This window comes from Diabrotica undecimpunctata, chromosome 5 (genome assembly GCF_040954645.1).
Source record: "Diabrotica undecimpunctata isolate CICGRU chromosome 5, icDiaUnde3, whole genome shotgun sequence".
Classification (NCBI taxonomy): domain Eukaryota; kingdom Metazoa; phylum Arthropoda; class Insecta; order Coleoptera; family Chrysomelidae; genus Diabrotica; species Diabrotica undecimpunctata.
The window spans coordinates 32,853,357-32,879,008 of NC_092807.1; the positions used below are offsets into that span (position 1 = coordinate 32,853,357).

Genomic DNA, 25,652 nt, shown 5'->3' on the forward strand with positions numbered 1-25,652 from the left:
CAGAGAACGAAAATTGCTGCCAATAATAAAAAGAAGAAAAACTGCTTATCTGGATCATATATTTCAAAATTTTAAGTACCAGATCTTAAAGCTTATTATGGAAGGGAAGATAGAAGGAAAACGGGGCATCGCAAGAAAGAAATACTCACGGCTTAAAAACATAAGGGATTGGACAAACCTCGATGCCCATGCACTCTTTAGAGCCACAAAAGACCGAGAGGAGTATGCCAGAATTGTCGCCAACATCCACTAATTGGATAGTGCACCATACGAAAAAGTCACTCCACCTTTTGCGCGGTCGTCCAATACTTCTTCTGCCGATTGGTGACTTACCTCTTGCTATTTTAACGACATGGTTTTATGTGGTCATTCCATTCTTTTTTTCTATTTTGTGTCCATTCATTTTTACACTGTACGTTACATTTTCTTCTAATATCTTCACTTCTCTTTCTATCTCTTAGAGTATTTCCTGTAATTCTTCTCAGTACTCTCATCTCTGCCGTTTCCAGTAGCCTTTGTGTTGTAGCTGTGTCAGGTCTTTTTCCTAAGGCATAAATGTCATTATTGGTCTTACACGGGCTTTATAAATTCTTAACTTTATCTCAGTTTGTGTCTGTTTCGCCATATAGTGTTATTAAGGCATCCTGTCAGTCTATTTGCTTTTTGTACTTGATCTCTCACTTCTTTGTCCAGGTCTCTATAGCTGAACAGAGTAATTCCAAGGTATTTTATTTTCATTATTTGTTCAATACTCACGTTATTAATTTCTATTTCACATTTGGTTGGTTCTTTGATGATTACTATTATTTTAGTTTTCTGAGATGAGATTTTCATATTAAATTCTTTTGCTCTTCTGTTAAATCGCCTTTCTCCTTTATATTGAGTAGTTTCTATAAGATCTTTTTATCTGATAATCTAAGTTGTGGTAATATCTGTTGTAGTGTATAGTTTCTTCTTCTTCTACTTCCATGACTGTTATCAACAGCAGCTCTAAATAACGATGTAGTTGATTTTCCATACCAATGTCTTAGATTTTTAGCCATTATGTTATTCTTCTACCAGGACCACGATTACCTTGGATCTTTCCCTGAATGATCAGATGTAAAAGATCATATTTTTCAGGGTGTCTCATAATGTGACCGAAGTATTCGAGCTTGCGTTTCTTTATTAAATTGACCAGGTGTGTTGTTTGGTTCAGCCGTCTAAGGACTTCCTCATTTCTAACTCTGTCGACCCAGCTTATTTTCAGTAGTCGTCTGTATACTCACATCTCAAAGGCTGTCAAGCGTCTAAGGGTAGCCTCAGTTAAAATTCACGCTTCCACTTCATACAGCAGGACAGAAAAGATGTAGCAAGATGTCATTCGAACTCTAAGGTCAATGCTAAGATCGTGACTGCAAAGTACGTTTCTCATTTTTACAAAGGCAGCTCGGGCTTGTTCTATTCGGCTTTTAATTTCTGCGGTTGGATCCCAGCTCTCATTGATATTACTGCCGAGATACACGTTTCTCTACTCTGTCCAGTGTGGCATCTCCGACTTTTATACCGTCATCCTGTATATAATTTTGTTTGCCAACTATCATATATTCTTCTCCGCAATTAGCAAGCACTAAGGTATCGTCGGCATATCTAATATTATTGACGGTTACTCCATTCACAATAATACCTTCGGTTGTCTCCATTAATACTTCCTTAAATATTTCCTCCAAATATAAGTTAAAAAGTAAAGGCGACAATATACAGCCTTGTCTCACTCCTCTTTTTATATTTATTTCAACCGACAGTTCTTGTTCAAAATTTATTTTTGGCACTTGATGCCAGTATAGATTTGTAATTATTCGTAGATCTTTATCGTCCAATCCAGCTGTATCCAATATTTTAGCATTTTGTTATGTCGGACTTTGTCAAAAGCCTTTTCAAAATCGATTGCACATTTTGATTTATATCTCTGCATCTCTGTACTAGCACCTGTATACTAAACAAGGCTTCTCTTGTTGTTTAAGTGTTGTTGTTGTTTAGTGTATGGTTTAAGGACCACCAATGTTTTTTTATCTAATCCTGTTTTTCCCATTTTTATATAAGAGAAAATAAGCATCTCCGGATATCAATTCTGCTTATATTACCCATCCATTGACAACTGTTTCCAATTAGTCGCACTAATTTTCCTAGCATCTCATGCACTCCATCCTCCGAGCTAAGCTTTGGCCTATCTCTATGTCTAATTCCGCTGGTTTATGACATAAGGGTTCTGCTGGGAGAGTTATTGTGTTATGATCATGCTCATGCTGTATGTTCTGCCTATCTCAGTCTTCTTATTTTATAAGAGTTATCACGTCGTCTTTTCTACCCCGTTTGTGTTTGTATTTAATATATATCAGAATGAGTAGTACTTTATTCAGATATTAAAACGAGTAAAACATTTTATTTATTTTGAAGATCGTCTATGGTCCAGATTTGTATGTCAGCACTGCTCAAATATGCCAACCATAATATAATTGTTTTTATACTATAATACAGGTACCTTATTTAATTACTGAATGTTGGTGATAATTCTGGAAAACTCGTTTCGATCGGTAAAATTCGACTTTTGTCGCAAAGCAGAGTTTTCATATGTTTAAATGTTGCTCTTGCTCTTGCATATTAAATTTTGCTACGTTAAAGAGATTGTTGTATTTGAAGGTTGAATTGACAAAGGTTGAATTTCTGGTGGAGTAGTCAGGATTAGGTCTTGCTGGAAAAACATGTAGGTGTTTACGAATTAAACAAACAGCTTGTGCAATGTATGGCCTCTTCTGAGGCCAAACAGATACTGTATTGCTCTTTTTTGTAATTTAAAAATAACATTCAGATTCACCAGCTATGCTAGAATCCGAAAAAGGAAGACAATATCAAAGATGAGACTACAACAAACAAAAATTTGTTATTTTGAATGATGCTAAATTGAGTTCGTTCGAAAAAGATCTTGTTGCATAGTATGCTGAGGCTAGTTTCTTACTTAACAAATAGATATGAAGGGACCATTTAAGGTTGTTGTCCATAAAAATACCAAGAAATTTTACAGAATCAACGATACTGATCCTCCTGTTACTAAGAAGCAAGTTTTAAAGAGCTGCTTTATAGGATAATGCTATTGTCTCATTCACGTTAAAAACAAGTAAATTAGAGTCGGACCAGATTTTTATTGCAAGTAGATCAGAAGTTATAGTTGCATGAAGAGTTGGAATATTAGAGTTACTCCAGGTGATACTGGTATCATCAGAATAAAGAAAAATGTTTTCATCAATTTTTAAATTAGATTCCTCAAATTCTGTAGAAACCTAATTTTTTTATCGAAATATCGTGATTTACATTATCAAAAGCTTTGGCATAGTCACAAAAAACAGTAGCAGTGTAAATATTGTTGTTTAGTGCTTGTTAAACCTCATGTAGCACAGATAACATAGCATCACTGATATATCATCATTGATATATATATATATATATATATATATATATATATATATATATATATATATATATATATATATATATATATATATATATAATTCGAACTTCATTAATTCGAAATCTTCTTTAATTCGAATTTTTATTCTAGTCCCTAGCATTTTCTATATAAGTAATGTTAAAAAGTCGTGAATAATTCGAATTATATTTTGGATAATTCGAACTTTTCTACAAGTTAAAAAGTTAAAAATGCCAATTTCATGCTGGAAATTTCCGCTAAAAGAGGTAGTATTCTTTTCTGTTCTAAAGTGCCACTTGTTTTCAAGGCATTCATGGCCATTGTACATTGTACCCGTACCTGTCACCTAAATTCTACCCCATCTGGCACGCCCCTTCAGTTGAGATGCGTTGGCGTTGCAATTGCAATCACCGCAAATCACGTCAAGTCACTTCGTATCGAGTAAAGATGTCGTCGCATGGTAATACGAAAACATACAAAACTTTAACGTTATCGGAAAACATAGCGGCAATTAGAGAAGTAGAAAAGGGGACGAAGAAAAAATCTGAGATTGCCAGGGACTTTGGAATTCCTCCTAACACATTATCCACCTACTTGAAGAATAAAGAAAAAATTCTCAACGGTGAAAGTGAGTGCGGTAAAGGTCGAAAAAGGTTAAGGGAGCCAGTTGTGTGTTAAAATGGTTCAAACAAGCTAGGGATAAGAAGATTCCCGTGAGTGGTCCCCTTATAAGAAGCAAAGCTGAAAAAGTTGCTATTGAAATGGGGAAAAATAATTTTAAGGCGAGTACAGGATGGCTTGACGGCTTTAAAGAACGCAGCAAAATTTCTTTCAAATCCATTTGTGGAGAAAGTGGGACCGTTAATCAGCAAGAAGCCAATTAGTGGAAAAAAAAATTGGAAGAGATGATTCAGGGTATAGATGAAAGAGATATCTTTAATGTTGACGAGACGGGTCTCTTTTTTAAATGCACTCCTGAAAAAACGCTAGCATTTAAAAACGAAAAATGTCACGGAGGAAAATTAAGTAAAGAAAGAGTAACTCTCCTAATTGGTGCAAACATGGACGGATCGGAAAGACTGCCTCTACTGATGATTGGCAAGTCGGCTAATCCGCGTTGTTTTAAGAACGTCATGTCAAAACCAGTTTGTTTATTGACAATTGTACGGCACACAACACTATCCCACTGATGGAAAATGTAAAAGTTATTTTTTTTTCCTGCTAACATGACTTCAGTTCTCCAGCCTATGGACCAGGGTGTCATAAAAAATTTTAAACATTTTTACAGACGTTTTTTGGTTGAAAACATATTGATGGAAGATTGCGACACCCTTAAAATAAAGTTAGACATTCTACAAGCATCTCGAATGTGTAAGAAAGCTTGGGACCAAGTAAAACCTGAAACGATCAAACACTGTTTCAAAAGAGCTGGTTTTATAAAAAAGGAGAAGAACACAGACGACAATTTAACAGAAGAGCTGCTTTCAGTTGACTGTATGGATCATTTCTGATCCTGCCATCTCTTATGAAGATTTTGTCAACGTGGATGAAGATGTTGTAGTATGTGGTGAAATAACCGATACAGAGATCATCGCTGAAGTGCTTAAGGACAATGATGAAAAACAAGAGAGTGATGAAGACGACGCATCATCAGTGGCGGGAGAAATACATGTTCCGAGTGCGGCTGAAGCAACACACCATATTACGCAACTTAAACGGTACTTTGAAAGTAAAAATGATATGTATATGAAAGTAAGTCACTCTGTTTTTAGTTCACTGAACATCTTAGAATCGTTTGTCATTACCGAGAAAGTAAATTCTAAAAAGCAGCTAAAAATTTCGGATTTCTTTGGAAAAAATTTGTCTATTTTCATTTATTGTAACAAATATGTATTCTTATTTTCAATAAATTTTTTGAGACAAAATGTTTTATTGTTTTACTGATGCGTTCTCACTGGAAATTTTTTATCTGCCGGTTGTTTCGGCCAAGATTTGGCCAAAAATACCAATGAGAAAACCTGCAAATGATAAAAATCGACAATAATTGACCATTTGTTATAGCTTGCAAACGCTTTAATTGCTATTCTGGCCGAATTTTGTTGGCCCATTTTTTTCGGTTGACAAAATTCGGGCAAAAATTGCAAGCGATAAAAATGGTCAACTATTGTTGATTTTTATCATTTGTAGATATTTTCTTAGGCATCTTTGTTTTTTGTTAATATATTTTTAATCCGAATTTTTGGATAATTCTGCAAACGATAAAACAATTCGATATTTCTGCAGAAAACATCTGCAAGCGATAAAAATGGTCAACTATTGTTGATTTTTATCATTTGTAGATATTTTCTTAGGCATCTTTGTTTTTTGTTAATATATTTTTAATCCAAATTTTTGGATAATTCTGCAAACGATAAAATAATTCGATATTTCTGCAGAAAACATCTGCAAGCGATAAAAATGGTCAACTATTGTTGATTTTTATCGTTTGCAGATGTTTTTGTAGGCATCTTTATTTTTTGTGGATATATTTTTAATTCGAATTTTTTTAACGGTCCCTTGAGATTCGAATTATCCAAGTTTCACTATATATATATATATATATATATATATATATATATATATATATATATATATATATATATATACGCAAATTTCAAATACAAACTCAATATTTTTGATAATTTAAATTTTACCTTGCAGTGGTGCCATTAAGACTACCACTAAGATTCCAGCAACGCCCGACAATCCCGATCGTTGATATAACATAAACATCACAATTACTCCAGAAATGGGTCCAATCCACATTTGATGAATCATTATAGAGGCCATTTCAAATCTTGCTACATCGTTGGATAACAGGTTGACCACTTTTCCTGCAGGGGTGTCTCCTAGAGCAGTTCTACTCAGTCTTGTAGCCTAAGTAAAGAAGAATAGTTTAGTATCTAGCATAAGTATGTTGTTTTATAAAAATACTAAATAACAATAATATTTAATTAACGTTACTATTGCTTAGCCAATCTATGGGCATCCAGTTAACAATAAATATGAAACATTAATAAATTTTGATAGCACTTAAACTATTCAGAAACTTTTAAATACGCAAATAAGAGTAGTTTAAAATAAAACAAAAAAAACCAGTTAAGATTTAATTTCAGTATAGTATTTCCATTATTCGCTTGTACGTATTTTGGTCCTATCAGGACTCATCAGAGCGACTATGCCAGATGCTGGTAGATTCTATTGGTTGGTATTCTAATTTATTTATAAATTATCGAAATTCATTTTTTTGTTTAGATAATTATTTTAAAAAATTTAAAAAGAAGGAGAAAAATTTATTAGAAAAAAAAGTTTTTATAATAATGTTTTTAAATACGTTTTGCAGCAAATTCGTTAACAAACCTAATTTTATTTGGTGAGTTACTACTTTTTTACAATTATTCGTTCCACTTTATCAAAGGATTTGTATTTTTATTTTAGCTTTAAAAATAATTGTAACTACAATAATTGAAAGCTCCACTAATAAAAAATAGTTCTCTAAGAGCCATTGACTCTTCCCATTCAAACATGAACTTGAACCCATCCAAACATAGTTTTATTTTTTAAAAATAAATTCGATCTATGATATTGTAACCTTTCGCGGATCATGAACAAGCTGACTCTATGTAGAATGTTTTTCAATCTTCTGCTTGAATATTCTGGACGTAACTTCAAGCCTTTTGGTATTAGGTTGTTGTCTCTACATCTTCGTAAAAATTTGATTGAATTTTAAAAATGTGTCAGTTTCTTGTATAGAATTTCCGAAAATTTTGAATAACGCTATGCACATAACGCTTTCTTAATATTGTTCTGAAGCTATTTTCTTGTGGCATTTTAAAGTAATTACTATTTAAATGGGAATAAGCCACAATTAAAAGTTGAAGTACGTTTATTAAAGTTTCAATTTCCACTTCGAAAATCGTTCTCAAAATACAAACATTAGCAAATTAAACAAATTTTTGTTTTTGTTACTTAGTGAAAAATTCTTCTAACAATTTAATTGTATCTGACCCATTTATATTGAAAATTCAGGCATACATTATACATTTTAAAGTAGAAGACTTTAAAATGATATTGCTAATATTGTTGATTTGCGCTCCTGGGACGGCTTTACTTATACGATAGTTCATTCGATTACATGAAATCAACTTTAACTTGAGAATATTCATCAGAAAAGATCATAGCATGTAATTCGTCTTTAAAAAGACAAATACATGCCATGATGACAGACAAATTCTCCTGTTAGTGATTCCATAGTAAATTATAAGGGAAAAACCAGGAAAAAACCTCATAATACTATCCCGACATGGTAAGTATTTGGTCGTGCATTTAGTTTACCTTCAATAAACACCAAATTATAAGTAATTTATAATATTATAATAATAAAGAAGTATAACAATAACTCGTAGTCTATATAATAAAATAAACAAAATGTGTGACTACGTTTGATGTATCTGTGTCAACAATAATTTTACACATATATACAGAACCTACAGTTAACGTCGAGTTAATTGTACATTACTTTTATGTAAACTTACCTTTCTGTAAATCACTGCACAAGCTGCTGCTCGCATTTTCATCCCAATGTGTGCTGCATTTGTGATATATTGATTCATAATCAGAGAACTCATAAAAGTAAACGCCACCATACCGATACCATACATGTAAGCTTCAAATTTGGATTTGGTAGATCCAGGTGCATAGTAATCTAATATTCCTCCTAACATGTAAGGTTGAAATGTTCTTAATCCTAAATCATTGCAAGCAGTTATTAAACCTAAGAAAGCGTATTCTACCCAAAATGCCTTCACGATAGCTTTCACCAGACTAGGTTTATTCTTTATTCCTTTTTTTACTAATTCTGTTTCTGTATTCCAATGTCTGTAAATTACATGTATATAATATCAATTAAATTAAAATGTTGGTAAAATAATAAAAATTATGTAAAATGGTAAAATATTTTTGGTAAAATAATAAATAAAAAAAATAATGAAAATGCTCTAATGCATCCTTAGTAAAATATATTTTATTTTCGGATTAACGGATGACCAATTATTATAAGTTATAATAAAAAGAGAAGGAATGTAATTGGACTACGATTAATAAGACGGAAATAAATAAATAAATTGAAGAAGATTGTAATTGTAAAGATTGTGAAATTAGTGTGATTTTAATGTAATCTATAATGCAAAGAAATTAAATGATCTCAAATGTAATGACAAAAATATTTGTTAAAAATAATAACACTATTACTCACTTTTCCAATCTGTTTCCTAGATAATCACTTCTGTCACCTTCAAGAGTATTATATACGTCATCTACATCAATAACTTTTCTCATTCCTGTCCTAAATGTAGGGATTGTGTATCTGATAAAGAAATAAATAATAATTAACAAAATGTATAAAATGAAATAAATGTATATAATATATCCATCTAAGCATATTTCTCCTCCCCCCCAGTCAAAGAGCGTTTAAGAGCATAGGCGCAAAATTTCGGGCCAATGCTTTTTAAATGAATTCATTTTTTTTGAATCCTGAGAAAACTAACAAAAATTTTTGAAAAATTTAAACGCAGAATGAAAGATTACATTATTACCGAGGGCTGAAAGTCCCTTAGAATAAACAAAAAGTTTTTTTAAATGAGATATATGAAATTAAAAATCACACTAAATTTTTCACCCCTGTAACTTATTAAAATAAACATTATAGAAGTTTTCAGGGACTTTCGGCCCTCAGTAATAATGTATTCTTTCATTCTGCGTTTAAATTTTTCAGAAATACTTATTAGTTTTCTCAGGATTCGAAAAAAATGAATGCATTTAAAAAGCATTGGCCCGAAATTTTGCGCCTACGCTCTTTTAATCGCCCGTTACTCATTGCCATAACCATAAGTAACAATATGGTGTCAAAAGAGTTTTCACTGACAGAGGTAGTAAGATAGGGGAACGGTTTATGTCCTTTATTATTATTATTATTGGAAACCTTTAACAACGAAAGCTCAAGAATAATGTACAAAAACTGACTAGTAGATGAAAAACTCATAAGCAAAATATTTTATAAGATACAGGACCAATAATACCACACAAAAGGGTGTTTAAAAGCTGCAGCAGAAGAAGTGTTGGGCAAGTATGAAAAGATAGCACAATGAAAACCCTATTGGTGGTATGAAGAAGTCAAAGAGAAAATAAAAATCAAACATGATAAATACAGCAATCTTCTGAACATAATAACGAATTAATACGCTTAGAGATCGAAAGAGAAGTAAAGATATTGGAAGAAAATATAATTTAAAGTGTATAAACGAATGGACACTAAATAGAAAAAAATAATGGAATAACCACGTAAGCAGAATGCGGGAGACCCGTCTTGTCAAGACTGCAAGAGACAAGTCACCAATCGGCAAAAGAAGTATCGGACGACCGCGCAAAAGATGAAGTGACAACCTTAAATAGAGGTATTATTCCGCCGCCAATAAACAAGCAGAATTGCATAAAAAGAAGAAAAAGAAGAAGAACGAATTATAGTAAACACGAATACCAAACAACTTAAAGAGAGGTACAAAGGGCTATAATCAAAAAGAAAAACGAATGCTGCGAGAAAAACTGCTCCACAATTAATGCGTACCTGGCCAGTAGCAGAAGTACCAAAAGCTGGTAAGTACTTAAATCTCTTCGAAAAATACCAGACTAAAGATATCAACTTTCCTATTAGCCTATGGGAATAAGACGTTCATGTAACCAGTACTTATCAAAAAAGTATAAAGCTGGAGCATTGAAAAAATATTTCAGAAAATTGGAAACAACTCATTGTTCTGAATCTGATTGACTGATTATTCCCAACTATTCACATCCACCAGTATAAATGATGATACAAACGGTTTATCAATGGAAACAGTTCCATTCCCAGTGTACTCGAACGTAAATATGAGAGCGAAATGCAAATAGCACTAGGCGATCCAGGTACTTGGCCTTATATTCTAACTAAAGATATATACACTGATTTTTTAGTAGAACATGGTCCCAAACAAGTATATATATATATATATATATATATATATATATATATATATATATATATATATATATATATATATATATATAATGTCGGTTTACAACGTTCTTCGACGTCTTCCGATTTCCAATCTCCATCTCATTCTATCGTTCCATAGATCGTCCTCCAGTTCTCTTTCTCTGATTTCTTTATCAACTCCTTCTCTCCAACTTCTTCTAGGCCTTCCTGGTCTTCGCCTACCTCTTGGTTGCCATGCAAGAATTTGTCTTGTTATTCTATTCTCCGGCATTCTCCTTACGTGTCCGTACCATCTGAGTTGTGTCGTTTTGATGTCATCAACAATATTATGTGTAAACCCCATGATTTCTCGGACTCTCTCGTTTATTATTCTGTCGCGTCTGGAGATTCCCGCCGAGCGGCGCCAGAAGTCCATTTCTGTTGCTCCAAGCATTTTTTCTTTTCTGTCTTCTAGGGGCTTCTTCGCATCCATATGTTGTGATACTTTTTATTATGGTGTTGTATATTCTTCTTTTATTTTCTTTAGATTTATCAAACTTTACCTTTACTTTACTGAGAGAAATGGTTACCCCGTACATCTAATATACATACTGAAACAACTATATATCAACAACACAGCAAACGTAAGAGTCAACAACATATACTCCGATAATTTTAAACTAAAAGCCGGTGTTCGTCAATATATATATACCTATATATATATATATATATATATATATATATATATATATATATATATATATATATATAGGGAATACATCATGCGCATTGTATTCGACGGATGGCAAGGAAGAATATCAGTCGGAGGAGGAAAAATCAGCAATCTCCGCTATGCTGATGACACTTTAGTACTAGCATCGTCAACAAATGACCTTGAACACATTATGAACAGACTAGATACTATTAGTCGTGAAAATGGACTTAAAATTAATGTACAGAAGACCAAGGTAATGACAATCTATCGAATTAGATATAACCAGCCGGAAATACGAAACGTAGCGGGGTTTAAAGTGGTAAGCCATTTCAATTACTTAGGTTCTGCTATCACAAACAATGGTGGATGCGAAGAAGAGATACGTCGACACCTTATAATGGCCAGATCAGCAACGGTCAAACGTACTAAAATCTGGAAAGATACGGACATAACTAGGAACACGAAACTGCGCCTAGTACTGACATTTATTTTTTCATTCGCTACCTATGCGTCACAAACTTGGACCAATAAAAAGTCCGACTCACGACGTACAATGGCCTTTGAAATGACAGAACTCGACATCAATACTAGGCTTACCACAATCATTAACCAAAATATATTGAAGTACTTTAGACACATTACTAGACGAATGGAAGGCATGGAGGGGTTGGTGGTTGAAGGCAAGGTAGATGGTAAAAGAACCCGAGGAAGATCGCCACTCCGATGGTCAGACCAAATAAAGTGCGCTACCGGTTACGCTCTGTCTGAGGCAGCACACCGCGCCCAGGAGAGAGAAGAATGGATAGCAACCATTCGTCAAATACCATAACGTCACCACATCCTTACGAAGGATAAAGGATAGAGGAGGAGGATGTAAGTGAAAAGGAAAAAGAGTCAATATTCTATTGATAGATTTTATAAAATATCATTCTGATTCCAAATAGATACACAAAGCTCGAGGAAAAGTAAACAAAGAAAATAAAGGAGAAGCCTACAGCCAAAGTTAGGTACCTTAAGGCTATAAATCCATATGTGGTAATAATGAATCCTTTAAAATGCATCTTTGTTCCAACATGGACAACAATGAAATATTTAATATTTTGGTGCTCTTTTTTATGATTTCTCACAACATCGTGCTATGTGTGTGTAAATTAATCATTAATAAATATCTATATATGTTTATAAATAAATAATCAACTATACATAATAAAAGTTTACTTACCCAAAAAATAAAATGGAAAATATATTCGCATTTTCCCTTGGGTTGGGATTATGTTTTACTTCACTGGGATCCATTTTGGTGCCCAGTTCCTAATGTTTATTTATTCGTAACTATAATAGTAATAACTTTATAACATATTCGACTTATGGGTTTCGTGTGATCTAAAAGAATAATATGGTTAATATTAACGTGGTAAGTATTAAAAAAACCATCAATAGGTTTCATTTCATAATATTAAATATTTCTTTAAGCTCAAATCGTCAAGAATTTGTATTAGATATTCTTACATATTAAAAAAAGGAAAATATAGAGTGAAATATTTTATCGCGTCGATCATAGAAACATGTATGCAGTGGCGTTGAAATAATAAACAATTTAAAAAGAATATTTTATATTTAAAACCGCAAAATATTCTATTACTTACTTAAACAATAAATAATATTTGCTTTTACAAAGATTGATATATATTTAGCATTAGTCATTATTGATAATCATTAGGAACATACAAAGAACTTCTAAGAATTATTGTCGAGAATTTCTCAATACTGTATTTGAAACTATTAGTTTATAATTCAGTCCCATTATGTTTTATAGTCTTATAAAGAAAGATGCGAATACCATTATTAGAAACTATTTTATAGAATGTAGACGGTTAAGTCTAGTGTACGAAAACACAGATCAGATTGACAGCGGAATCCAAAGTTTTCAAAGGTTTAAATATACATAAACAATGTTTCCTGAACATATTCGAACCAATATTATTACTCATGAGCGAATCCGCTGGAGTATGTGTACGTACACTATATCTGTGCTCTTAGGTAAAGTCTTCTTAAACCATTCTTCATATTGATCCCCATCTTGTCGTGGTAATCAGCGGTTCTCTTTTTGATCGGAAAAGTTAATTCGGCTCATGCCACAAAACTAGTTTCGACTCCAGTCTGAAGAAGAAAAAACTGAGGACCTCTTTGGGTTGGAGCATTCAGTCCAGTAGAGAGCCCCTTTATGAAGGCATCTCGTGAATTCTTGATCGTTGTGTCCCTCCATTTCTTTTTGATTAAAGCACCGACGTTAGTCCAAGACTCATCGGTATCAACAAGATTTACATTATCCTTTTTCCTTAATGTTTTTATTTGTCTGAGGTACTTGTGCGTCCAGGATATGATATTTTTTTTCCAACATTATCGAATCTCGACCTCCTTTACCATATTCAACACCCATGTCATTTAGTAGCCCACGAAAAGTGGTTTTTGTAAAAGCGGGTCCTTATCATCTTTTACCCTGTTCATTATGCTGTCGACAGTTGGTGGTATGTTTTTCAAAAACAATCCAATTTTCTATTTTTGAAGTTGAAATCGAAACGACAAAATAAATTTATTTTAAAGTAAAATTGTAGGTAGCTTATTTCCCATAAAAATAGTAAATTAATTAATTTTTTGTACCCAAAATAAATTTTAAATCACAAAGCATATGGAGGTTATATTATAAAACGACTGTTGGTTGATTGTAGACTGGTGAAATAAGCCTTTAAAGTTTGTTATAAAACATTCACCAACTACAAGCTAAACATTTAATGTACCATGATACTGTCATCGAATGCCATAGTCTGTGGACTAGTACTGTACTAGTCTGTGGCGCATCGCCCCGCCTCGAATTTTCCCATTGGCTCTTGACCTGGAAATCCCTATTTATCGCTCGAACAGCGCATATAAATATTGGCGATTTTCAGGTCAGCCAAGTCAGTCCCTCACGAGCTCTCCGAGAGCTTAGTGCTCTTGGAGCGCTGCTTCCTGCTGTTCCAATTATACTCGGTGGCTGAGATATTATTCAACTACAATCTGATGTTTTATTTCGACCTATATTTTTGTCATGTAAGAAATATCTTGTCTTTTTCAAGACAAGCCATCAGAAGATAAATATTTACAAGTCCATACCCAGTAAATAGACTTGGGTAGAACAGCTCTCGACTGCAATGTTCGAAGCCCTCTACAGAGCACCCGGGAATATCAGAAGGTGGTTAGACCCTTATTTGTTCCCCCGAGGTGACAATACCAACTCTACTATAATATCAGCTTAATCTCTGGTAACTGTTGGTGGTTTTAAATATATATATATATATATATATATATATATATATATATATATATATTTACAATTATTCAAAGTTTTCTTTCAGTTGTTTAATTTTAATTTTGGTTTATTCACCATCACAATATTTTTGTCTCTGTTATTGCTATATTTTAATAAAATTATACAAATATTCAATAATAAAAAAGATAACACGTTGCGATTGTTTAGTTTAAATTATGGTTTTATTTATGGTATAAAAATTATGGTTCGCTGTTATTGCGGAATTTTTTATAAAAAACAAGTTATATACATACACACACACACACACACATGTCTACGAGGTGCGTATTGAGATTATGGAATATAAGAATGAATTTACTTTAAAAGTTTCAGCATAAACTAAATTTTAAATCTTAAATCTAATACGGAAATTGTGAAATGCATGTATAGGAGCATTTACAGGAACACCGCGTGGTAAAGATAGCAAGAGATTAATGAATAAGCAGAATTGCTTATAAAGAAAAAGAAAAAGAAAAAGAAAAAGAAAAAGAAAAAGAAAAAGAAAAAGAAAAAGAAAAAGAAAAAGAAAAAGAAAAAGAAAAAGAAAAAGAAAAAGAAAAAGAAAAAGAAAAAGAAAAAGAAAAAGAAAAAGAAAAAGAAAAAGAAAAAGAAAAAGAAAAAGAAAAAGAAAAAGAAAAAGAAAAAGAAAAAGAAAAAGAAAAAGAAAAAGAAAAAGAAAAAGAAAAAGAAAAAGAAAAAGAAAAAGAAAAAGAAAAAGAAAAAGAAAAAGAAAAAGAAAAAGAAAAAGAAAAAGAAAAAGAAAAAGAAAAAGAAAAAGGAAAAGAAAAAGAAAAAAAAAAGAAAAAGAAAAAGAAAAAGAAAAAGAAAAAGAAAAAGAAAAAGAAAAAGAAAAAGAAAAAGAAAAAGAAAAAGAAAAAGAAAAAGAAAAAGAAAAAGAAAAAAAAAAGAAAAAGAAAAAGAAAAAGAACAAGAAAAAAAAACATACAGATATCACTTCATCCTCCGTATGCTGGAGTGATAGTTGAGGTTAGTGACATTTCTGGGGGCGGGCGGAGGACATCTATAAAAATAGATCGAATAAAATTATTTCGGAAAATTGATTGTAAGGTACTTCTTCTTCTTTAAGTACCCCGTCTCTGATCAAATGTTGGCCATCATCATACTTATAAGTTCTTGGAATGTTCCTCTATCAGCTGATGAGCGAAATAATTCTTCAGATGTGTTATGCACAATTTTCTAATATTGCGTAGCCAAGATATTATTTTACCCCTATCCATCTTTTGCTTTCCACTTTTCCCTGTATGATAAGGTGAAGTAAATGGTATTTGGGTATTATGTGTCCAAAATACTCTTTTTTCGTTTTATGATATTCAGCAGCTGGAATTCAGTGTTCATCTTTTTGGAAACAATCTCTTTGGAAGTGTGGGAGATGCACTATATTCTTAGAATCCGGTGGTAAGAACACATGTCAAACGAATCAAATTTACTTTACGTGATATTTCAATCCATGTTATATCTCCCTATCAGAGTATGCATTTTTTGTGTTTAACCAGCTGCCTAGAAATTTAAAATAGCTATCTGCCGTCCAGTTTGCTTTTTTAATTTTAATTAATTTAGAGACCTTTCCGACGACTTGCTTCATTTACCCGGTTTAACAGTGTTTGAAGGTCTTCTACAATTTCTGTAAGAATGGCTAATTATTTCTTCACCAATTTTTAATTTTTCCGGTCTGCCATTCAAAGCTTCCTTGAATATTTCCTCGGAATATAAATTAAAAAGATTTTGGGATAATACACAGCCTTGCACTCAAAGTTGGATGCGCACTTTCTTGGTACAATCGTCTTCAGTTTTGACAGATGCTACTCGGTTATAATATAGATATTTTTGTAGTCCTATATTATACTTTATTAAAATTATGTTATGTTTGAACTAGATCAAAATCCTTCTTGTAGTCAATAAAACAGATATAGATGTCCAACTCCGTCTATTTCAATTCTCATACAGTTTTTATTTTGTCTTCTTAAATATTCATCCCATTGTGTAGGTGGTCGATTGACGCTTCTCTTGTCTTCCCTTGGTCTCCGCTCCATTAACCTTCTTGTGCTTCGCCCATCCGTCATTCTAGCTATGTGTCCTGCTATCTCTATTTTAGTCTGGCTGTCCTTTTGATGACGTCAGTCACCTTGGTTCTTCTTCTGACCTCTTCGTTTTTTATTTTGTCTCCCAGATTTATTCCTAACAAGGATTAGACCATTCTTCTCTGTGTGACTTTCAGTGTGATAGCCGAGGCTTTTGTTAAAGTTAATATTTCTGCTGCGTAGGTCAACACTACTTCTTCTTGTGCAATCTCTTTTTCAAAGATATCCAGCTTACGACGGAAAGCAGACACATACTAAGCTTTGTAATAGACCACATACTAATTTTCCATTTCCTTGTAACGCTGTGTTAAGCGCATTTAAATATTTTAAAATATCTTTTAGAAAAGCCACAACCAGCATATTGTGCCTGTTATATACTCAAAATGTGCCCTGGCTCCCTGCGTATATATATTTTGTAAGAAGAAGATAACATGTTCTTTTATTAGCCAAAAACGTTCAATATAATTTGACCTTTACTTAACCAACGAGCATTATTGTGTTGTAGTAAGTCAGACTATGCTTAGTCACATTCAGAAAGAAGCTCCTTGAAATGTCGGTGCTGAAGAGCAGAATGAGATCTTATAAAATTAATTAACTTCACTAAACTGTCCATGACTTCTTTAAGTCTAGCACTGATTTTTTTACAAAGGGCTGCCTGGTGTATTATGCACTGATATGTTATTGAATTTGTATTCTTATTCCTGATCCTCTTTACTACACCTTTTTCTTTGCCAATCATTGCTGGGGTCCCATGAGTAGAAAGCGAAATCATTTTATTATAACTGATGTTAGATTTAAGAATTAATTCATCAATAACCTTGAATAAATCTTTCACTCGAGTGTCGTCACTTTGAGCGGCAATATTGCTAGCAATTCTTCCCTAAAAATCTGACACTCAATATCAAGAAATCTTACAAAAACAGACATTTGTTCATCATCAACAATTTCACATGATTCGTCAAGGGCTATGGCGTAGCAAGGAGCCTTTTGCAAAAGATTGAGAAGAGAGTTTTTAATATCCGCAGCTAAAATTTCCATTCTTCGTGTATTACGTCGCGCTGACAATGAGATGCTTTAAATTGCTGAGGCAACATCTTTTTTTTTTCTTCAAAAAGTGAGTTAGCTACTGCCAGCATACATTCCTTCACTATCTCAGAGTCCAAAAATGGTTTTTGGTGTTTTTTAAGTATCCAGCACACACGTAACGCTGCCTCTGCCGATTTTTCGTGGTCGCTCAAGAGTGCCAAGACTGCCAAGAGGAAAGTTTGTGTGGAACTGCTGATGAGTTGTTTCGTAGTGTCGCTTAAAATTTCCACTTTTAACTAAGGCGACTGTTTTATTGTATATAAGACACACCGGAATCGCTTGCGGCCTATCAGGCAGTGTAAAACAATATTGTTCAGTCCATTCTGCCAGAAACTTCCTATTTTCACTGTCCACTTTTCTCCTTTTCGGATCTATATTAACGTAGGTACAAAAAGATGTTTTATAAAACGAACGAAAACGCGAGTAATCACAAAACAAATTAAGGGTAGTGCGGTACGTGCATGTCACTGACCAACTAGTGAGCGACTACTGTCAGTCAGTGGGCAGCAGCGTTGCCAGCCCATAAATTTTAATCCCCCAAATTGTGTTTTAAAAGTTGACAGATTTTGAACAGAATTCCCAAGATTTATATATTTCAGTTATTGTGTAAACATACAATATTATTATAAAACAATATTTCATCACTTAAACATAATTGTTATTATGTTTTATCATTTCACTTCCTATTTGAAAATTAACAGCAGTTTTATTTTGAACTGGATTGACTCAGCAATCGATATTCTGCAGTTCGGTCCGCAGTTCAACCTTCTGCGGTCTGGATACGGACCGCGGTCCGCCTGTTGCCGACCGTAGCCCTAGATACTCAGCTATTATGACTATATTATCACCAAAACGTAAGTTGTTTAGATATTCTCCATCTATTTTTATATAATTACTATTAGTATGTAAATTGACAGTGGATGTTGCCTGTAGGTATGTATTGTACAATCATTTTTTTTTGTTTTATACTAACATATTATGTAATCTAAACTTATTTAAAATTAAACATATACCTTCTATAAAGTTAACCTTCTTATAATTCAAATAAAGATACATTATCATGACTTAAAACACCTGCAAGATGTAACACGTTTATCTTATAATAGATTCTTAAACAAATACTTAAATCTTTGTGAGGACAAAAAAAAAATTAAACAGATTTGTAATATGGGTCGATATAGATACTATCAATAGTATACCTTGATATTATTACAAAACAGTAAATTGCGGTACTTTGACTGATTTATTAGTTTTATTATTATTTTGAGTTTATTAGTTTAGAATAAGTATTTTACGAAATATGAGTTGTTTTTTAGAAAGATGATTAAACATTTCAGAATTAGACATTTGTTTTATGTTTAGGATTCAATCTTTGCTTTAAGCCCTTTATTGGTCTTAGATTTGGAATCGCATAATAAAATGCTGTATAACCAGTATCCTACTACAAGGCATGAAAGCCTGGACGCTGACAATTAGCGATACCTGGGAAATTTTGAGGTAGGTATGGAAACTACCATGTTTCCACCATGTTGGAAATGAAGAAGTTTTAAGATGTATAAATAGAGTTCGTGAGCTTGTAAAACTTATTAAAAACAAAAAATATTTTCTCTTGGGTGTAGATTCAAACAGGAATGATATAACGTCCTTTAAATATTAATGGAAGAAAAAATAGAAGAAAACCATGATCATGGCAGACGACAAATGACCTGGTTACGCAACATTAAGTATTGGACAGGACAAGATCTCCAAACTCTTATAAGAAAATCATAGGATAGAGACTAATTTGTAGAAGTAATCGCCAACCTCCATTAGAGAGAGCACTTTAAGAAGATTTGGAATGGTTTAAATTATTAAAACAATTTGGGATTGTCATATTTTAATAATAGAATAGGGCAAAATGTAACAAATGACCGATATAATATTGAAAGAGTGAAAGCGTTTTAAATATTTTGAAGCGAAAATTACTGCAGATAACGATATCGTACAAGAGATAAAGAGGAGAATTTAGGTAGCAAATAGAGATATTTATGTATAGCCTGCACAGATGGATGTATAGCCATATATTCAATATTATCATCTTATGAATATACTTTTTTGATACTATTCTGTGTAATTTTAGTTTAACACAGAAAATACAACAAACCTCAGAGTTTATACGTATACTTTTATACTTTACTTTACTTTACTTACTATTTACTATTTATACTCAGATATATAAGCCATATTTCTGAAAACACTAACGTTGACAATTATAATCAGTTTGGTTTTATACACTAAGACTCCAGTCGTCAAAGACGAAAAAGCCACTGAACCTTTAAAAATCGTCTTAATCTTGCCGAAAATGTCAATTTTAAAACCCCAAAAAAGATACCAAACTGTTTACCACTTTAACACCCGGGTTTCCCCCTAAAACTCTCCTCGTATCAGGAGAAACCGGAAAAACAAAAAATTTCTATTAACTCGACGGTAAAAATTCGATATCTTTTTTATTTTAAAGGTGAACAGTGCAGCTTTCATATGCAGTATTTTGCTGCAAATAAATATACAGTTTTTATAAAAGTGTTAAACAAATAAACGTGGCGTAATTTTTGCTATTTTTTTATTATTTTCATCAGGTCAATAAAATTTATTAATTTCATTGATCAGTTACTCGATCTCAAACAACTAAGAGATGATGACATAAAGCAAGAAGTACGGGAATATCTGAAGGATAACATATCTAAGTCAGAAGTAGTTAATGATGTTGACATAGAAATAAACCACTTAGAAAACATTGGGAAGAAAATATTAGACCAATACCTGCAACCGAAAAAGACAGAAAAGAAAAAACCATGGATGACCGACGTTATATTACAGATGATGGACAGAAGAAGATAATCCAAGCGGAAAGACTACGTTGCATATCAATTTCTAGACAAAGAGATAAAAAAGCTGTCAGAGAAGCTAAAAATAGAAATCTGGAGGAACAGTGTGAAGAAATCGAGATATTGGAACGTAAACACGATTTCTTTCTTCTTCTTCTTCAGTGCCTTATCCGGTCCGGATGTTGGCGATCATCAAGGCTATCATGGTTTTGTTGACTGCTCTGCGAAACAGCTCCGCTGAGGTCATCCCAAACCATTGTCGGAGATTTTTCAACCACGAGATACGACGGCGTCCCGGTCCTTTAACCTCCACAAAAAGATCAAAGAAACAGCATGCATCTATAAATCAAAAAGTCCGGGACACTTAACAGACGCTCAAGGAAATCCAATAGTTGCTATTGAAGAAACAAAAACAACAGGGATGAACTATGTGACAACAACATTTGAAGACGATAGGAATGTCACCATCACACAAAATAAAAGTGACGATACCGGACCACCTATTCTCGAAGCGGAAGTGGAATCTGCTATAAGCAACATTAAGGAGGAAAAAGCCGCATGACCAGATGAGTTCTACTCAGAATTTTTGAAAATTATGGATAAAGACGAAGTAAAAAGACTTACCTTGATCTTAAACAATATATACCAAAGTGGAAAAATACCCCAACAGTGGCTAAGATCAACTTTTATAACAATCCCTTAAAAACCCAATGCCAAAAAATGTGAAGATTATCGAATAATAAGCCTTATGAGCCATCTCCTGAAAACTTTTTTTAAAATTATATATAAAAGAATATATAAAAAGTGTGAAGAACACATGACAAACACACAATTCGGCTTCAGGGATGCATTGGGTACTCGAGAGGCACTTTTTGCAATACAAGTTTTCTTCCAAAGATGTAGAGACGTGAATTGTGATATATATGTGTGTTTTTTTGATTGCCAGAAAGCGTTCGATAGAATAAAACATGACGAGCTGATGAAAATATTAAATTCAATTGGTCTAGGTAGCAGAGATCGCCGTATAATAAACAATATCTATTACGAACAAACTGCAGCTGTTAGAGTTGGGGATCAGTTAACAGACAACATAAAGATAAAAAGAGGTGAGCGACAGGGACATATATTGTTCTCATTATTGTTTAATACATATTGAGAGCACATTATGAACCTAGCGCTAACGGACAGAGACGAGGGAATACTTATAAACGGAGAACGATTGAACAACATAAGATACGCTGATGATCCTGTCATTTTTGTAGACAGTCTTAAAGGTCTGCAGACACTTGTCTCCAGGGTGGCAGAAGTAAATAGCAGATTTGAGCTTGATTTTAACATCAAAAAAACCAAATACATGGATGGTTGTAAGCAAAAATAGGATACCACCTGGTCAATTACTAGTTAAACAACAACAACCTCGGTGCAAACTTAAATAAACAGTGGGACCAATCGACGAAAATTAAGATTAGAATCGAGAAGGCAAGATCAACTTTCGTCAAAATGAAAAAAATCTTTAACAACCACGATTTAAAATTGGAAATAAAAGTTCGTTTCAAATAAAAGTCATGGATCTTAACTTAAGCATTACTGAAGAGACTCGAAGCATTTGAGATGTGGTGCTATAGACGCATGTTGAGGATTTCCTGGATAGACAGAGTTACCAACGAAGAAGTACTACATAGAATGGGTAAAGAGCGCGAACTAGTCGTAACCATAAAACGTCGCAAACTAGAATACCTGGGCTAGATAATGCGCAATGATCAACGATATGACCTACTTCGGACCATACTTCAAGGTAAAGTGCATGGTAAAAGAGGTCCAGGACGAAGAAGAATATCCTGGCTGCATAACCAGCGAAAATAGTTTAACTTAAAAACTACCGGACTTTTCAGGGCAGCAGTCAACAAAGTCAGAATAGCCATGTTAGTGTCCAACATCTGTAACGGATAGGCACCATAAGAAGAAGAAGAAGGATGAAAAATCTAAGAAATCATTTGCACCACAAACAAGCTGTGTAAAACAATTGTAAATAACGTTCAAATAGCCTTAATGATATTAAATCTCCAATAGGAGAGAAACCGAAAGAAGAAGAGGGAAAGAGAAGGAGAGGAAGATCAAAGAAGATATGGGGAGAGACGCTTAGACAGAACATGTCGGTAAAGGGGATTGATAATAATATGACCCAATATGGAAACTTATAGAGACATGTAATTAAGAAAGCCGGAATACATGACGATGATGATGTACCATATGCTATTTCTGTTTCATTTTAACAAAGGCAATAGTTCTCTCTTTAATTTATCCATCTGATTGAGGTAATACCTCGAGTGGTGATATGTGGTAAAAACACCTGTTGTAAGTTTAATAGGCAGCAATTTTACGACTATTTTTACTTGCCTTAATCTCAGTTTATTAAACCAGTTAGGTCGTAATAAATTGTTGTACCAGGTAGCTTGTTCTTTTTTACTCGGCTTTAAGTTAGTCTACAAAAGGGTTCCATTCCTTAGAAGGAAAAGTTTACTACTTGTTTTATTAAAATGTTAGCTTCTTAATTTCCACCTGATCTGTTTATAATTTGTCACAATGCTGTCTTTTTCTAAAGAGAGATAAAAATGTGGGATGTTCAACGTATTACAGTATTAAACCAACTTTAAAAGATGATACAAAAAAGGAATAAATTTTTCTCAACTGTAGGAAATCGAATTTAAATCTAGTTTTGCTAGACACTAAACGGATAGAATGAGGTACTACAATTATGCATCGTGTAATATAGTACTCAATTGTTTAGTACGCAAGGAAAAAATGTTGTTAAAATACTTTACAATAGGTCACATAAGTAATAGACTATGTACAATGTGGGAATGATAATAAATTGACTGACAGAGTAGATATGTACTAAGTACACTTGAGTCTAGCTTAAGTACAATATATATTAAATGAAGTAATTATTATACTCTATTTATATTAACTATCAGTTTGTAAGTGTACTAGAGTAATGGAAGAACCTCAAAATAATGAAACTGGTTGTGATATCCGTCCACACGTTAAAAGAAGACGAGATGCTTTAAATAATTTTTAACTAAAATATTTAGTTATAGTATAAATCTGTTTTGGGAATTACAAATTGCAGTACAAGAAAGTTAATTAGATATCTAATCAGTTAAGCAGGTGTTTTACAATTTAATTTTAGAACAATTTGAGTTTATTACACACTTCTAATCATTAATGACACCTGTGTGGAATAAAGCGACAAAGCGAGAAATTTGTCAGTAATATCAGTCAGTGTGTGACGATTCGATTGCACGTGTTACATAAATTAATTACGTTTTTGTTGATCATAGTCATTATTAACAATGGTTATTTATATCTAGCGATTTACAAAGATCGTTATTTTATTTTTACAAAGAGTGTTTTGCGCTTTTGGTTTCCGATTTCTGATAAATTTATTCTATTCTCTCTTCAGCTCGTGTACTGATTATATATTATTATCTTCCATGTATTTTGGTCATATAAATCATGTCAGACTAAACAGCATTTCACTTTAAATCACATCTTTATCGATATGCTTTATAGCGTATCGTTGTTGACGCTGTAAATGAATGTTGTGACAGATTTTATTTTTCATTACTCAAGTTTAAGCGCTGGCGGGAATATGACACTTATTTTCACCTGACATTTTTATTTCCTGTGATATTGTCAATTAAAATTAAAAAATTTGAAAAAAAACTAATTTTCCGAAATATCTTCATAATCAATTATTGAATGGCTCGGCCGAACAACATTATCGATTGTGAGGGATATTTGTTCTTATTATATAATAATAAAATATGTTCTGTGATATAAAAATATTGATATTGGTAGCACTGATAACAGGCTGAATTAACGGCGAACTTGCTACCGCATCCGGAACATAGACATAATAAGAATAGACTAATAAACTAAATCTGAAGGATTTAAGGTCACGAAAGGACTAAGGCAGGGTTGCTGTGTTTCGCCTACCCTTTTCAAAATCTATCTGGAACAAGCACTCAAGCTATGGAAAAGAAAATGTAATGGCATGGGAATTCCTCTCAATGACGAGACTACACTGTACACCTTATGTTTCGCTGATGACCAAATACTGATTGCCCAGGATCATGACGACTTGAGTTACATGACTCGGAAGCTAATAGAAGAATATAACAAATGGGGTCTCGAAGTCAACATTAAGAAAACTGAAGCCATGTATTGGAGGGACAAAACAGTCCATTATATTAGACGATAGGGTAGAAATTAGAAACTGTGATGAATACAAGTACCTGGGTATGAAGATAACTCAAGATGGAACACTCGATGCTGCTATAAAAGACAGAAACATACAGGGTAGAAAAGCCATATCCATGATGAACGGAATTCTGTGGGACCAAACAATATCTAAAGCGAACAAACAACTCATATACAACACCATACTTAAAAGTATAATCACATATGGCAGCGAAGTTTGGCAAATGAAACAAAGAACAGAGAAACTGTTACTAGCAACAGAAATGGACTTCTGGAGAAGAGCAGCAGGAAAATCAAGAAGAGATCGGATACCAAATGAGAGAATACGTGAAATGATGGGAATCAAGCATACAATAGTTGATGACATAAAAACAAAACAGTTAATATGGTACGGCCATGTACAGAGAATGCCAGATGACAGGATTCCAAAACAGATTTTGACGTGGACACCACAAGGGAGAAGGAAAAGAGGAAGGCCGAGAAAAAGCTGGAGAGAGGGAATTGAAAAAGAACTAGAGGAAAGAGAAATCCCTCCAGGCCTATGGCTGAATAGAGAAGAATGGCGGTTAGGAATCGGAAGGCGTCGGAGAACGCTGTAAACCGATAGTAGTAGTAGACTAATAAACTATTAATTGGATGTTTAGCAAAACAGTGAAACGCGGAGCACTGATCGGTGATTTATCTATCTCTCTTTAACAGCGTGTGTGCATTATGCATACGCCGCTGTACTCTGTGTTAAGCATAACATAACCTTTTGACTGCTTCGAG

At 33.1% G+C, this 25,652-nt stretch overlaps 1 protein-coding gene across 1 annotated transcript in view; it reads right to left on the bottom strand.

Annotated features, from left to right (window-relative positions):
- Positions 1-25,652, bottom strand: part of LOC140441260 (ATP-binding cassette sub-family C member 4-like) — a 78,379-nt gene that overhangs the window by 46,492 nt on the left and 6,235 nt on the right. The window contains exons 2-5 of the mRNA XM_072531870.1: positions 12,446-12,606; positions 8,757-8,867; positions 8,038-8,380; positions 6,157-6,379 (exon numbers count right to left, since the gene is read on the bottom strand). Coding sequence (XP_072387971.1) covers positions 6,157-6,379; positions 8,038-8,380; positions 8,757-8,867; positions 12,446-12,519 — 751 coding nt within the window. The 5' untranslated portion in view covers positions 12,520-12,606. The remainder of the gene's footprint in view (positions 1-6,156; positions 6,380-8,037; positions 8,381-8,756; positions 8,868-12,445; positions 12,607-25,652) is intronic.